We start from the raw sequence: 16,514 nt of genomic DNA, 5'->3' as shown, positions 1-16,514 counted from the left end.
CTAGCTTGACCCCAGTAAATGGGCCTGTGTTTAACCTAACAACACAAACGAGTTTTCAGACGTGTACACCGCAGAGTAGTGCGCTTCCTCTTCAGAATTAAGGGAGGGGCGACATGGCAGTCACACCGTGCTCTGATTTCAGCACAGTGTTGCTGCACATTGGCCAACAACAGCTACTTGGCGTCACTGCTCGACACCCTGACAGCTGTGAGAAGGCAGAACGTGACACGCCATGCTTTCATTAATTCTACCAGTTTTTACCTGCGGCACCGTGTTACCTATAAGGGGCGTGGCTTTGCGTTTACCCATTCCCTGGGGCTTGTTTTGAATGTGTGCCCAGAAATGTGGAGCTGACTGAGCATTAAACATCCACAGAGGCAACACTAAACTGTTTGGCCTGGATATAAACACCCTTTGTGGGCCTTTCTTCATTTGTCATACCTATTTTTTAATTAACACATAATTCATCCCACAGGATTACACAACAATCTTCAGCCCTTATTTCTCAACATACTGTAGCCTACTCATGGTTAACTTTTTTAACGTTTTGCCTGGAGCATCAAACTTAAGACTGTGCAGTTTTCTTCATTTCAATTGCCACAGGATTAAAAAGGATTAGATTAAAGTTTTTGTTTGTTTGTTTGTTTGTTTTTTTACAAAGGTAGTCTTAGTTTTCTAAGACTTTTTTTTTAACATTCTCTGTTAAACAAGTATTAGCACCACATTAAGAAGAATATTGATAGTTTTGAGAATAAATTCAAAATTTTGAGATTAAAGTCCTAATTTTAATTGTAGAAAAAATCCTGTTTTGAATTTTATCTTCAGAATTTTACTTTGAGAGAAAAAAATCAAACTGAGTAGATTACATTTCTTGTTTCAAGATAAACTGCTAGGCCAGCGACGCATATTTTGTGACAATGGTACATCCTCTTCTAATGTCTAATCATTGATAACGTTTCATTTTGTACAAATGCATTTTTCCAAGTTTATGTTTATGGGACAAAAGGAAAATAATGTCTTTTGTTGTCACTTAAACTGATTCTGAAGTACAATTTTACTAACTCAGAGGTCATAGCAACTGTGGCAGTAGATACAACTGTAATGTCCACATTTTGACTTTTTTTTCTCAAAATGCTCAATAATTTGTTTTTCTTTATGTGCCTCTAATTCTCCTTTCTACTATCCTTCCCACCATCTTCAAATAGATGTGGGGGAAGTATCCGATATCTACAGTATCACTGCCAACACTGATGTTGGTACAGAATCAATGGTAGTGCGATTGTCTAATAACCGGTCGCGGCAGATGGCTGCTCCTACTTGAGCCTTGTTTTGCTGCAGGTTTCTTCCTGTTAAAAAAAATTTTTCTCCTTCCCACTGTCACCAAACGTGCTTGCTCACAGGGGGTCTGTCCTGATTTTTTCTGTGTTTTCTTACAATATAAAGAAGGTTTAGGCGACAGTGTTGTGATTTGGAGCTATATGAATTGAATAGAATAGCATGGAATTGAATTGAAAGTAATTTGTTTCTATCAAACACAGCTCAAACATGCACTGTGAAAACTGTATGAACCTTTTTGTGTGGACGTCTCCTTTTTTATAGAACATTTAAACAAGAAAAGTTGACCCAAAGTGCATTAGAGATTTATTTTTATTTTTCAATTAGTAAGCAGTGTCACTGTGGTACTTTAAAATGCTCTTTCATCAGCCTCTGACTGTTTGGATTCCTTGTTGCCTTGTACTTGTGACATGTGCAATGACAATAAAGTTGAATTCTATTCTATTCTATTCTAAAATACCTTACCTACCCAATGGCACACTGGTTTAGTGTGTCTAATGCCACTTGATGTCAGTGTTGCGAAGCTTTCAGCTGAAATTGTCAATACAAATGATTGCTTTTAGTTTCCAGGATATGAACTCACCTTTGTTTCACATCAGTTGGATAGGGACTTTCTGATATTTTACTCTGTGGTTGTTGTTTTTTTTAAAGAAATTAAGAAATATCAAGAATCATTATTTTCACAGCTTAAAGTTGCCTTATTGTTAGCTGCTAATGGCTAAAACATTCTTAACCTGTAAGGTGTGCTCTTCTCACCTTTCTTTTAAATGATATTTCTTAACAGCGGAATCTTTTAATGCTTTTTTGATTTTTCATTTTTTGGACAAAGACATGACTCAGTGTGTGCATTAGCAGTCACCTAGACAAGATGGAATAAACTAGCTGTCCTGTGAAGGAGAGTCTTAGGATATTGGATAGATTATATGAGGTGAAAAATGAGTGCCTCCACTGTCTTTTTTTTTTTTTTGAATCAGTTCTGTAACCCAAACTATTGATTCTAGCATTTTAATTATGACAGTAAATACTCAGTTACAAACAAACCTTTTATTCTAGCTTCTCACTAATACACATCTCTACCCTACAAACCTATTTACTAACATAACAGCCTGTTCATTTCTTTGATTTTTAATTTGTTTTGGTATTTTTTTTCTATTCATGACTTCATTTTTAAAGCAATTAAAGCATATTTTCCATAGATTTACAACAACTTGCTTTTGACAGCCAAAACACAAAATGAAGAAAATAGCGTCAAACTGTGGGCCCAGTCTTTAATTCTACCATAATATATACTTACTGAGCTCTAATGCTAATTTCATGTCTATTTATGTTAGGTTTGCCAAGTCAAATTATAGAAGTAAATATTTACTTTAAAGACCTAGTTAAATTACATATAATTACATTTTATGATTATTTAGCTGTTGAACTAGTACACAAATAACAGTTTGTGCGTAGTCTACAGTACAATACAATCACCCCTTTTCAATTTATGCAACCAGAAGTGCAGGAATCTGCCAAACAGGACAAAGGTTCAGTGTTACAGGAGCATATTTCTTTATTTCACTGTCTTGACAAACATCTTACTCAGGTTAAAACTAATGCAGGAAGATTCACAAACTAAAGCCTTCCTTGATTCATAGTTAGGTTCAATATAGCAGTTAATATAGAGGCTCATTCAGATTACCAAAAATAAAAGAAGGGTTCTCATCAGAAAAGGAAAATGTTAAAGTAACAAAGTAAAATCGATAGTAATCTGTAATATATCTAGCAGCACAGAACATCTCAAATCCATGCCATGTAATATAATTAAAAAAAAAAAAAAAATTACCAGTAAAAAGCTGCATTATAGTGACATCACCAGTATAAAAAAAAAAAAAAAAAAAAAAATCATAATGCGCATGCAAATGGGTTATTTCTCTTCATAAACTTTAGGCTTGTTTGTAGAAGAACAGTACAATGATATATTAAAAATAAATTAACATATTCAATAAATTACAATTACCCAAACATTTGATTGTGAATATGAAGCACTGTCACATTTTCTCTTTAAACATCTAAAATGAGTTCAGCTCTTCTAAAGTTTTTCTTACAGATAATTAAAAAAAAATAAAAAATAGTTGCAAGAGTAAAATTTACCAAACACAATACTACTAATACTTCCACTGCAAACATTTTAATACGTGTGACAGGAATGTCAATCATGAAACTGCATTGTACTGTCTGCAGCCAAAGTGACCATTACAAGCGTCACATGTGTTGCACTCCTTGCAGCACAGTTGTAATTTACTCAAAGTACCTCGAATAGAATAAACCAATCTGAAACTTCATATTTAAAGGCAGGTGCAAAATGAATCAACAGTTCGATCAGTGAGCCAGGAGAGGGTGTTGGTAATCTTTTATAAATGAGTAGCAATGTGCTGGAGTTGCTCAAATACTTCCAGTGGCCTCCTGAAGCTCCTCTCTGAAGGCGTTTAGTTCCACTATTGTGTCATTGAGCACGGCTGCAACTTCTTTTAGTCTAGCTACCATCTCCTTCTTGCAGCTTTTCTTCAGCTCCCTGGAGTCCTTGGTGAAGAACTTATCCATGCCTTCAAAGAGTCCTTGCACTGCGGCCACCGCTCCGTCAGTCATTTCCGTCGCTCGCATCACGGGGGAGTCGACCAAGCTTATTATTTGGACGGCCCTGCGGATCTCCCAGTCCTCTGAGTAATGCTGGGTTCCAGACCTGAGAAACGGATGGCCTCGCAGTTTGTACAAGCCCTCATTGACAAAGTGGAGGATTTTGTTGATGTCCAGCAGGTGAGTCTCATACTCTTGCAGCACTATCTCAACCTAAAGAGAGTCAGAAAAGAAAAAAGGCAGGTTCAAGCATGAGATGAGACGTGATATTCAGTTTTAACTTTTACAAAAAAGTTGCATTAAATCCTCAAACGAAAAGTAAAAACACTGCTCTGAGAAGTTTCCAAGTAATCTACAGCACTGCGCTTTATAAAACTGCAGCTTACCTTCTTCTGGTCCTGCATGTTGTTAACATTGTCCGAGATGGCTGCAGAGGCCGAAGTTATTCCTCCAGCTGTCGCCACACCCACACCTATAGCTGTAATTACCAGAGAGGCGCCAAAAGTGAAGGGTGCCAGAGCTAAACCAGCAATAGCTGTCACACCGCCCACAGCTGTGGTGGTGCCACCAGTGATGCCAGCAATCTTGGCTTTCTGGTGGAACTCGTTGATGTCGTCAGCAATGGCGTGGAGCTTGATGATGTCCTGCCAAAGGACCTCGGCTCGCTCTGTGAAGACCTTGTTGAATACACGCAGGCCTCGATGAACCTTGTCTGCCAATATGGTGAACGACCTGGGAAGTAATCGAGAGCCAAAGCAGAGAATTGGAAGTAGCGAGTTAAAATCGGGTTCTTGATAAAATAACATCTGGGATCCCATCAGCTTGTCTGCTGACCTGGCCTGAAGAGGCCAATTTTCCTGGCTTCCAGTTTAGCCAGAATGTAAGTGAACCAATATCATAGATTTGACAGGCAATGCTATTTTTTCCAGGCATAATTTTGCACCACCAAAATGATTCACAACACATGGCATGTAATGTGACCTTAAAATCAAAATGACATCAATGGGATCAAAATGTCAGGGAACAGAGCAGAAGGCAGCCAACGGGGCAAAGAAGCACTTTTATAAGAAAGCTTCATTAAGAGAGTTCAGTCTATTATAAAGAATAAAGGTGGCCAATACCTGATAATTAACTTTCAATCACATTACAAACTAGTTCACCTTATCTACTGTATTTCCACACGTTTTTGAACATTAAAAAAAAAAAAAAAAAAACCAAACACAAAGAAAAAAACAAAACAAAACAAAATGAGCACTGCACCCATTTGCCTAGAAAAAAATATTTTAAAAAGGAGGGGTTAGTACTTATTTACTGAATGACAGATTACCACAACATTAACTTCTGGTATCAAGCTGCAAATTACTGCACGTACTTTGATTCATCTTTCATGACTATCTCCTCATCGTCTGATGCCACCTCGTCCCATTCTGTAATGCAAAACAAGCAAGAGGTGTTATTTAAGCTTTGAAGATATGTCAAAGTGTTAGCTTCCTTTATTTCAATGTGAACAAGTCTGATTGTGACTCACGCTCCACTGTGTTCCACCACTCCATCAAACTATCAGTGTCCTGTGAAAATGAAGTGTGACGGTTTACTTGAAACAAGCCTGTTTAAAATAGAGTATCTGCAGTGTTTAAAAAAAAAAGAACAGAAAAAAACCCAAAGACTGACCCCATCCTCATCTTCATTCTCATTATCTGCCAAAGCCTGCTCATCCATCTGAGCAGCCCGCCACTCTGCCTAAATTGGAAAGGAGGGGTGGACGTGACCAAAAACAAACCAGTGATTGAGTCAACAAGTCTCTGCAGCACACATTCATACATGACTTATCAAAACAAGCTGAGCCCTTGCACATATCAAGTTGTAGTTGGTGTGTCAGACTACGCAACTAAACCAGTCTGGCCACATGTCAAAGGAATGTGGTTCAGAGAGAAACAGAACGAAGGCAGCAGTGGGGAACAAAACATTTCATTGTCAAAAAGCAGCCGACGACTGAGAAACGAAAGTTTGCCATGTATAAATAACGACAAAGTGTCCTTAAGGAAAGGAAAGAAAATCACTCAGAACAGTTTGTTTGATCCTGTTTTAGGCTTTGGTTCTGTCACAGCAACACACTCTTCATTTACTAAATCAGGTTTAGAACAGAGTTATTAGTGTAAAATAGTAAAACTGGTAACAACGCTGTACCCAGCACTGATATGTGTTCCAAGTTTATCATGACAGCATTGTTAATTTAAAGATTATTTAAAGGTAAAATTCTCCATGAAGATGATTCGATGGAAAATGTTTTAACTGAGCCTGAAGTTGTTATCAAACTCAGTCAAGTCAAGAATGTGTATCACATTCCAGAATAACCTGAGAGGAAGTAAATGCTTCTTATTAGGACATCAATACTGGTGTGATTAGATAAGCATTATGGACAGACTATTCATTGCTGTATAAGTCAAAGTACTTTTGTAACATTTAGGTTTTTTTCATGTTAAAAGTTGTGAACTCACCCTAGCAGCCTCTGATAAGTAGTCACCAGCTCCTGGTGGATCTTCACTCTCTGCATGTGCGGCTTTGTTCTATGAAACAGACAGAGTAATGATGCGGTCTTGTACCTGAAGACCAGACAGCAATAAGAAAAACTCCTGCAAAGTTTAGCAAACCTTATGTTTCAGTTTTTTGGGGACTTTTTTGGGCAACTTTTGAAGTTTTGAGGCCTTTTTCTGTTGGCAGGGGAGGACAAAAAACACAAGTATTTCAGTCATATATTACATGATGGCAAAAGAAAGCAGTAGAAGTAAATCAAAGTGAAATGAGTACCGGTTTGTAGAAGTCCACTTCATCCTGTTTATCTTCATCATACATCTCTCCGGGACTCGTGAAATCTCTGTCTGTCGTGTAGTCCTCAGCAAACACATTCTGCAGAAGCAGGAAGTAAATAAATGAAACCCAAAGCTCAATAAGTGTTAGCAATAGTGTGTTATGCTAATGATTGTAAGATAAACATACACTTGATGCATGCTGGGGTGCGTGGTAGCTGAATCCGATTAGTTCACTCTGTCCATTGGCTGTCTTAGCTTTTCGTGGCACAGGAAGGGGAGGTTTAGGTTTCGCTTTTTTCTGGCAGGGAAAAAACAATTTTATTTGTCATGGTGACGGCACAAAGATGTATTTAACAGCACGAATAGATCAGAATCAATTTCCAAGTCACTCGGCAAAAAAATAAATAAATAAATAAAAAAAAGGAAATACCTTGTTTCAAAGATTTTAATGGTAATGTTACAAAACACAAATTTGAGAAATATTAAATAAAAAAAAATAAAAAATAAAATACCGGTTTGCAGTCCTCCATTTCATTTAGCTCTTCACTTTCTAGCTCCTCTGCACACCAGCTGGTCTTTATCAGATTAAGAAAAGAAGAAACTTTATGAAAATCAGAAATCAAAAACTCATTACTCACCATCCTGAATCCAGATAGTATTACTCAGAGCAAAAATATTAGAATAAAATTCCTGAATATTCAATCTGTTATGAATTCACCCTTAAAGCTGTAACTAAATCCTGCTGAGGACAAGTCATTCACAAAGCATACAAAAAGCTACTAAAGGCGATACAGAAGCCATATTTTTCCCCTTCAGAGGAAACCAATAACTTGAGTTTGCATAATCCAATAATCTTTTTAAACTTTCGAGGACACAATCATCTGTAAAGTATGAAATGAACGATGGCCAATCAAAACAAAGCAAACTTGTCCTATTAAGATTTAAGGTGGGTTCATTGAGTCACATTTAACTCATGCATTCAATAACACTAGTACATGCTCATTTGGTCTGTGATTTTAGTCCATTGTCAGGTGGTTGCTAGGCAACAACACGTGTCATAGGAGGCATCGTCCTAATTTAGTGGCTATAAACAACATCTTAGCATTGTGAAATAATATCATGCAATGCTATAAAGAATATGGGTTAAGCCCGTTGGTAGGTAGGTGGTTGCTTGGCAACATGAAGACATAATGTGATAAGATAATTATCACATTATAGATCATTTTCAAGGAGCCAAAATATGTGTCAAATTTTATTGCGCAACTCTTAATTGCAGGCAAACAGATTCTATGTATTATCGTAAGATAGAAAATATTTCCCCTTTCATCGGTACAGCTCCTGGTAAGCTTGCAGTTTGAATTTCCCATCCATGTGATAATTTCATTTATCAGTTCTGATGTTAACGTCACAATATGACAATATTGGTGAGCAGAGTGATTACAAGGCTTCATTACATCAAATACCATTTCAAACTACAAGGTTTCTAAATAGCAATTAATATGGAATGTAATCAATAATAGTAATTCATTACAAAAACTAAACACATAAATAATGACAATTAGGTTAGTTAAGAATAGATCTTTTTGATGTACCTATTTACTTATTTTCATTCGACTATAAAAAGTGCTTAAAAACAAAACCATGCTAACTCTGTTGCTTCGCCCTTTTTAAAGGGCGAGCAAACTGGTTATAAACAGGACACCGAGTTATAGAAGACAGGTTTATGCAAGCCAAATCTGACTGTTACCTTCTTATCAGGTGTGTAGCCATGTGCACCAAAAGCTCCGTCATGTGATTTCTCCTACATGGAAAAACAACAGTTTCAAGAATGTGATATGCCTTCATACCACAAATACCACATTTGAGCAACTTCACATGCAACGTCCAAACTACAGGAGTCCTAGTTTACACACTCCTACCTTTGAGCCTTTATGAGGTGTATAACCATGAGCTCCCTTTGAATCACCATTTGTCTGAAGAGAAAATGATTTAAAACATTTTTGCATTTTTTAAACTGTTTTTTGCAAATTACATGATTTTTACTTACAAAGCAGTAAAAGCTGAAATTTAAATAGTGCTCTGTGTGTGTAATACCTTAACTGGAGCAATGACGAATCCTCTGCGTGGCACAAACTTTACTTTCAATAACTTTTTGGTTTTCTGGAGAGAGAAAAGACCATATTTCTTAAAATGCACGGCAGTCTGCAGACTCTGTTATTTATCATAAGCATAACAAAAGCAAACAAATTTCAGAGCATCAACCTCTCCGTGAGTTTCCCCTTCTTCCCCCTCTTCACCACTACTTTGCTCCAAAGCTGCCCCCTGTAAAATGCACATTATCCATTGTTAATGCAAATATCAGGCCCCAATCACATGGCAGCAACTCAAAGCATTTACACAAAGATTGGGGGAAATTAATGTATCCATACCAACTACACATTCACACAACCTACCTTTGATGCATAAGGTGAATGTCCATTCAAGTCCTTTTCCTCCAGCACAGGGGAATTGGCAGATGGTCTCCTAAACAGGTGACCAACCTTTGGCTTCACACTTTTCTTCTGGTAATAAAAACATATTGTTAATGAACAAAGTTATGAATTCTACTGAAATGTTAGAAGAGGGAGGAACATAATCTATACTTTGTAGTCCATCTCCTTGTTATCTTCAAACTCTCCTGCAGACATTTGCAGCTCTGAAAACTGTTCCTAAAAATAAGAACGACACTTATATTAGTGTGCTCGCTAGGAATCTAATAATGACCAACTTTATGGTGAAGCGAAACGTCATGCCCAGGTTTTATTAATATTTATTACTTTAACTATAAAACTTTAAGGAAATTCTAAACTATTGGGAGTGTAGTGGTTTACAGATTTGCCTAGCATTTGAAAGGCACAGATCACCCAAGGTACAGGAATGTTTCCCACTTGAACCATTTCTCAAAGCATTGATCATTTTATTTGTTCTTCCTAGAATAATGTTTTCCCATTTTTTTTTCCAGTTTTATCCTATAATATTGCACAACCACAGAGAATTTGGACAATCTAGTGTTACCTTGGACGCTTTACTCGTGAGGGGCAGCGTGTTGCTCTTCCCATTATTTATGACATCGGGAGATTTGCTCTAAAAAGTGAGAATCCTTGGCATTAAAATGACAAACAGTCACACAGAAAGAAGCAGGGAAACTGTTTTTGGTAGCGTACCTTTGATCCTCTCCTGGACAAGTGGGACATTCTGAATGCCTTGTTCTTTTTCTATAAGAAATACTGGAGGTGAAGCTACATGCAAGACATAGGATGTAAAACAGCCGGGAATGTGTAACAATGAATAAAATGAGATCGATGATACCTTGCTCTTGCTGTGACTCCCATCTTCACTACTTCCTCCATCAGAATCGGCCATTGCCTAAAGAAAATATTTGACTTTTAGCTACTTTTTGGTTTAAAATAACGATAAAAAATAAATAAATAAATAAAAGCTAGTCAAATAACGAACGTGTCTGACCTTCAGCGACTCCCTTCGCAGTCTCAGTGTTCCTGACTAGGGGAAAAAATATCACAGGTTTAGTAGCTTGAATGTTTTTAGCATAATTTTGATTAGACATGAGTTCATGATGTTCTCCAAGGTCAATTTTAAGAAATGTGTTCTTACAGGTTTGAAGTTTGGGTCTAGCTGAGGACTGTCATCAGGCCAGTCTTCCACACACCTTTCCTGTTTTAAGATGTTAATAAAACAGATCTTTATATTGCCAGCTGCCCACCCTCTTGTAATAATTCATGTTACAATAAGTTACAACAACAGCATAAGAGCTTATGTGACGCAGTCTCTCTTTACCATCAGGTCAATATACAGCATCAGTTCATCATTCGATAATAACATTTTCCAATAGACAAACTGCCTTGAATGTGATCGATTGGTAGTCATAAAGGTAAAATTTGGCTTCACTGGTCTTGTATCTTTGTATGGAATGCATATTAAGCCAACTGACATTATCCAGTAGTAAAAGTGTCTTAATGTTCATTCCATCCAACATTTCCATAGGATCTCATAAACGGTGTCGCCTCGGTCTTTCTGTAGAAAGTCCTCATCTTTATCGCAATCTCTGGAAAATTTGTGATCAAAGTCTCATATTTGATTAATGAAACTTACCTGCCCAATAAACAGGATGTCTTCAAAGACAACATAGTTCTCAGGCTCCACTGGTTTCATTTCCTGCACAATTATAATAAATTAATATTTATAAAAATAATATATCCTATTCAGAGCATCATAAAAATAAAAAACTACCGTTTTAATCTCTTATGTGCAAACAAATTAGCCACATAAATTTGAAATTTGAACCCCATGGCGTACCGGAGTTTTTTGTTTACGGCGAGTAATCGGTTTTAGATTTTTGAAGGATGGTTTGGGAGAGACCTTCGGTACGCTTGGTTCAGGTTCACTCTAAACACAGCAGCGAGGAGACAAAGAAGGCAGTTAAAAGCAAAGTAAATCCAGCATATTTGTCAGCTCAACAAGAGGAAACTTAGTTTTTAGCCTACAGGGGATTCCAACTGTGGTGCCATTTCAGGTTTTAGTGGCTTTTCTGGCTGTGGTGGCCGTTCTGGCCTTCGATGTCGAGTTCGAGGAAGCGGCTTCGGCGGACGTTTAAAAGACTGCATCTGCGAAATTGATTATAAAAGAAACTATCAGGCGCATGTCGTACAAATCAGAGTTAAACTTTGCTGCTGATATACAACCTACTGCACAAAGGGAACTTCATCACAGCACACTTGAATGTACAGATAATGAATGATGGTCGTTACATACGTTGCTCATTCTACTTGGAGATTGGCTGGGCGAGTCAGACAGATCCCCGGCCTGAATGATGGGGGTCGGCTGAAGAATGTCATGCTTGGTTCCCCGAGGAGTTGTCAAGGTAATCTCTTGTGGCTTTTGGAAAGGCTTTGGTGGAACTGGTGGCGGAGCTTTTGATTTTTTAAATACATGTGAAGATGATGCGTCTGGCACATCCAATTTCAATTCTGAAGGACTGTTAAGAGAAGAGTATGAGGAATCTGAGGCAATATTTTTGGAGGCCCTTCTCTGTGATGGAAGTCGCTGAAAAATGTCTGGGGTCCCACTAGAAACATCCTGGAAAGGGTCATATTTTGTAAAGGGAGTGGAACCAAATGGGTCACCCAAACTGGAGACATCTTGGAATAAATCCTTTGTGATCGGGCTTGCGAATGGATCAACTGAATTCGTCGATGAAGTGGAAAACGCACTCAAGTTTTCTTTAGAAGACAAGCCAACAAGTTCCTTCTCTTTAGTATCTTGTTTGTCTTTCTTTGTTGAATCTGCCTGAAATAAATCAGTTTCTTTGGTTGGGGCTGTGTAAAATGGCTGTGGTGACTGAAACAGATCATCCGCCTTCTCAGTGGCAGTATAAAATGGATTTGCCACAGTAGATTTTGGAGTCTGGAACAAATCATCCTCCTTATTTAAAGGAGATGTGAATGGGTCTACAAATGTACTGGCAGGTTTATCAAAAGGGTCCGCCTTCTTAGCCCATGCAGTTTCGAACAAATCTTCCTTTTTATCAGCCTGGAAAAGATCGTCCTCTTCGCCTTTAAAGAGGTCAGAGCTTCTGGACGGAAAACTCTTAGAGAGGTTCTGCCCCTGAGCCGGAGTTGCTTTAAATAAGTTTGGAGAGTTCAGGGTCACGTCATGAAAACCATTAACAGTTGCATTATGACTTGGTGCTGATCTGTGGAAGAGGTCTTGGTCATTGTTGTCATTTTGGCTTTTGAACAGGTTGTTCTTGGGTTCAGGAAACATGCCTCCATTTTCCTCAGTCCTATTTTCAGAGGGAAAATCGCTCTGAAAGTCAGGTGGAGACACAAAAAGGGAATCACAGTCGACGCTCTCCGAAGTTTTCTTTTTTTGGTCCTCTGTTCTGTCACCTTTGTTTTCCTGATAGTGGAGCACAAGATTATTCTTTAAAAAACAAAAAACTAAAACAAAAACGTGATGTTGTCATCTGGGTTTAAAAGCATGAAATCAGTGTAATATACATACCAAGTAATATGCATAGAAAGGGTTCATCCTGGAAGAACTCCCATTGACTCCATTCGTCTTTTAAAAGGAGAGAAATGGAAGTGATTTTAGTCATGTCATGCAAAAACATCTCAGGGCTTAACAGGAAATGTTCCTCAAACAATTACACAGATTGTTTCATGGTGGCAGGGTAGTATTTATGCCAAGTTTAACTTTAGTTGCTTCAGTATCGCCCACAATTGATCTTTTCTTAATATTTCAATGGCCACACACCAGAATAGTTCCTCTCGCAAAGTCATTTGGAAAGCATCGCTAAGAAATGCTTCTTTTAATGACAGTCTAAGATTAAATGCTACAACATGCTGACAAGGCACTTTATTAATAGAAAAGTCCAGTCAGACAAGATCTCTTGACAACAGCGTGATTAGACAAAGGGTGCAGCTTTAACCTGTGACACAGACAGAAGAGGAGGACTTATAAAAACACAAAGATGAGTTTGAAATAACACAATCTCACCTGTGGTTCAACGTTGTCAGTCACATCTGACCACTCACCACCCTGTGGGCAAAAAGTCACTGACACTAAAAAGAGATTTCTAGAGTGAAGTGTTTACATAATGACATTATCAGGACGTATCATGTGTTTGTTGCCTGAAATGCTAATCAGTAAATACACTTTTTCAGGCATGTGACATGCACTCCCACACCTGTCCATTAAACACTAACTCTTATTTTGGTGCCGTTTAAACCATAACTCACAAGTATGACGGAGGCACATCCAAAAATTTTACACAACCTGCAGTTCTGTGTAAGTGAAAAACTGCTTTCTACCCTCTGTGGTTTTTTGTTTTTTTGTTTTTTTTTTGCCATTCATTAGTCAGAATTTCAGGTTGTCACAAATTGTAACTTTCTCATTTAAACTTTGGAGAAAATAACAAAAAAAAAAAAAAAAAAAAAAAACCAACACACCAAACTTTAGTTGTTACGTCAAAATTTTTAGACAACCTGAAATTCTGACACCCCCCTCGCTTCTTCCTCCAAAGAAAGTATGGATTGTAGATAGAAAGCAAGAGCGTGCATTTGTGTGTCTGCTCACCTTGTACCGATTATGGAAAGGACTCTGGGGAACTCTTTTCAGCATATTCTGCAGTTCCGCAATACTCTGTAAAGATAACATGCATGGATTATGGTCCGCTTTTCTTTGTTGTGAGCCAGCGAGTACAATACCAGTGAGTTTGGTATCAATGGAATATTTTCAGATTGCAGTTAAAATGATGACGATTATCTAAACAAAATAGCTACATGTAACTTTCTGAGACTTAAGGATGTATTCCTGCAGAAGGTTCTTCTTTTACTTTTAATTCACAGTTCATACAGTATGTAGAGGCTTAAAAGCAGCTTTACTTTTAGACTAGACTGTTGCATGACATAAAGAAATTACGCAACATCTACTTTAAAATGAAATCCGGTAAGCCTACTCCTCCTGTAGAATCTCGTGTTTAGAAATTAAATGAATCAATGTATGTACTTTACTGTAAATTGCCAAGTTAATTTGTAAATTTTTGTAGTAAACTGTAAATTGTAAATATTGTAAAACTTTTCTTCTGTCATTTAATGGTCGGGCATTGTACAGCTACAAGCATTTCACCCCCATGTCATACTGTGTATGGTTGTGTGTGTGTGTGACAAATAAAATTTGAATTTGATTTGAATTTGTATGTTTGTGATTGAGAAGAGTCCAACAGCAGTGATCGCACAAAATTAGCTTTGCTGTGCAAAAGGCACGCATGACAGGAGGCATCTTGATATTCTGGGTATGTCAATCTAGTTCGTTTGCCTGAATAAAGACAGCACAACATGCCAGCAGCAGTACAGGGAAACTGGCGATGACACATGAAACCATGAAGAGAGAGTGCTTACCAGTCTGAGGACATAATGTGAAAACTGTAATTTCTTTTGAGTGGTTCACTGAGTAGTGCACTTTTAAGTACTCACACGTCGTCTCTCTCCAGATGCAGCTTCTGATGTTGTCGCCTCTCCGTGTTCGTCCCCTCCCTCGATATTTTCCTACAATATTCAAACAAATCAAAGTAACTGATTACCAACAATGAAGCTGCAGTTTCTGACAATGGAAAGTTTTAAACCTCCTCAAAGCGTCAGCCTGCACATTCTAATTAGCTTGCAACAGTCTCACACTGATTACTCGCTATTTACTTGAAATTCTTTAATACTCACAGCCGCATCTTCCCTCATGATGAGCAAAACTGGTTAATTTTTGATGTTGAAGTTGAACCGGTATGTGTTTCCCCACCTGTGTGAGTTATCCTTTACACACTGTTACATTTAAACGCAGCAGCTCCTCTGGACCTACTGGAGTGGCGTTTATAATTAGCTGAGTCTCACTCACCTGTGACAGGTCGGCCGGTCTGAGGATTTTCAAAATAAGAGGATTTTCTGCACATGCGATTCTTGTTCCGTCCACTTGAAGCCCAAATAACACCAAAATTCACGGCTTAACAGTGCCTTAGACCTCTACACATTATATTTTAATGCTTTAATTTTGTCACGGCCATTTAAAAAGTCAAGAATGCAATAATAATAATAATAATAATAATAATAACGATAATAACAATTTGATAGCACCTGTTTAATTTCCCGTTGTTATTGTCCTTTGATCGCTCTTTCATGTCAAGGTTGAGCAACCACAGCTAAAAATTATGCTTCTGAATTTGTTTAAATTAAGAGCCGTTTTTTCACAATTATTTTGAAGGTAAATTTCCGGTCTCTTACCTGTTCGGCCGGCTTGTCGTAGCTGCTTTTCTTCTTGATGTTTTTTTAGCTGCAGTGCGAACCGACCGGTTATCCTCTCCCAGCTTAACCAGGCGGACGTGACGGTGTATTGTTATTTATGACACCTACTTTGAAAACAACAAAGCTCTCTAATGTGTAACAAATGGCATGAAATCCGACGCAGACTGACTGAATAACAATTTATTGTTCAGATTTGGAAATGCATAACAGGAAATACATCATATCTTCTTCTTCAGTTGAACTGTTATACAAGTAGTGAACCCATATGAACAAAAGCCATCCTCATGTCCAGAGCCCCTTGTTACTCCAGGGCTTTGGTCATGTCAAAGAATAGCAGTATGTGGCCACTCAGGGAGATTATTAAGATTTGCCTCCTTTGCTGACTGAAGACACTGGATTCTTAGTTTAACAATGCCAGAAGCTCTATAGAAGATCTGTATAATCTGATTGTGAGAAATGGTCTTATTTGTATGGGAAAACTGTAAAATACAGCATAACAAAGTGTATGTGCGACTGTAAAATGTGCTGACACCTGCTTGCCTCTGCAAAACCTTCAAACAGGAAGTTCAGCTGAAATGACTCATTAGACCAAGCTCGCAGACAGCTCAAAAGCTCATCAGCTTTTCAATCTTCTCCCACGCCCACTCTAAATACGGACTGGAAACTAACAGCTTCACTGACACACATGCATGTCAACACACAGCATATTCAAATGTAACTCTTTATTTTCTAATACATAATCTTTATAGGATCTTTTAAGTTTTGTGTGCTCTTTCTCACACAGGTGTTACTCTTCCTCCATCCCAAAGACAATGCTGTGTAGTGTTGTCCAGCACATTCATTAAAAGACACAACATGAGCAGTGATGGTTCTGGTTGGCTCGTGCTACTGTCCTTTTTTGTTT

The 16,514-nt window shown here is 37.8% G+C and overlaps 1 protein-coding gene across 2 annotated transcripts; it reads right to left on the bottom strand.

The window, feature by feature from the left end:
• Positions 1-2,863: 2,863 nt before the first annotated feature.
• si:cabz01007807.1 lies at positions 2,864-15,412 on the bottom strand. 2 transcript variants are annotated; one of them, XM_042214816.1, is made up of 30 exons: positions 15,035-15,412; positions 14,795-14,866; positions 13,896-13,961; positions 13,317-13,358; positions 12,822-12,878; positions 11,571-12,716; positions 11,303-11,422; positions 11,115-11,204; positions 10,911-10,973; positions 10,413-10,472; positions 10,266-10,301; positions 10,110-10,166; positions 9,965-10,015; positions 9,816-9,884; positions 9,404-9,469; positions 9,215-9,319; positions 9,024-9,083; positions 8,856-8,921; positions 8,681-8,734; positions 8,509-8,562; positions 7,274-7,336; positions 6,949-7,059; positions 6,760-6,858; positions 6,603-6,662; positions 6,450-6,518; positions 5,623-5,691; positions 5,480-5,519; positions 5,324-5,378; positions 4,338-4,683; positions 2,864-4,164 (listed from the first exon to the last, which is right to left on the bottom strand). In XM_042214816.1, the coding sequence occupies exons 1-30, from the start codon at positions 15,050-15,052 to the stop codon at positions 3,760-3,762; spliced, it is 3,669 nt and encodes a 1,222-aa protein (XP_042070750.1). In that variant the 5' UTR covers positions 15,053-15,412; the 3' UTR covers positions 2,864-3,759. The 2 variants fall into 2 exon arrangements, with proteins under 2 accessions (XP_042070750.1, XP_005948683.1); XM_005948621.3 differs by having other exon boundaries at positions 9,215-9,322; positions 15,035-15,410.
• Positions 15,413-16,514: the final 1,102 nt, after the last annotated feature.

Source organism: Haplochromis burtoni, unplaced genomic scaffold (genome assembly GCF_018398535.1).
Source record: "Haplochromis burtoni strain Fernald_Lab_line unplaced genomic scaffold, NCSU_Asbu1 Contig_614, whole genome shotgun sequence".
Lineage (NCBI taxonomy): Eukaryota > Metazoa > Chordata > Actinopteri > Cichliformes > Cichlidae > Haplochromis > Haplochromis burtoni.
The sequence above is the reverse complement of the archived record's forward strand: the minus strand, read 5'-3'. Positions and strand labels throughout refer to the sequence as shown.

Coding starts and splice junctions, on each gene's coding strand:
- si:cabz01007807.1 (XM_005948621.3), bottom strand. Junction 8,735..8,855: donor TCGTCATTGCTCCAGTTAAG/GTATTACACACA, acceptor TTTTCTCTTCAG/ACAAATGGTGATTCAAAGGG. Junction 7,337..8,508: donor GCTACACACCTGATAAGAAG/GTAACAGTCAGA, acceptor AATCTGATAAAG/ACCAGCTGGTGTGCAGAGGA.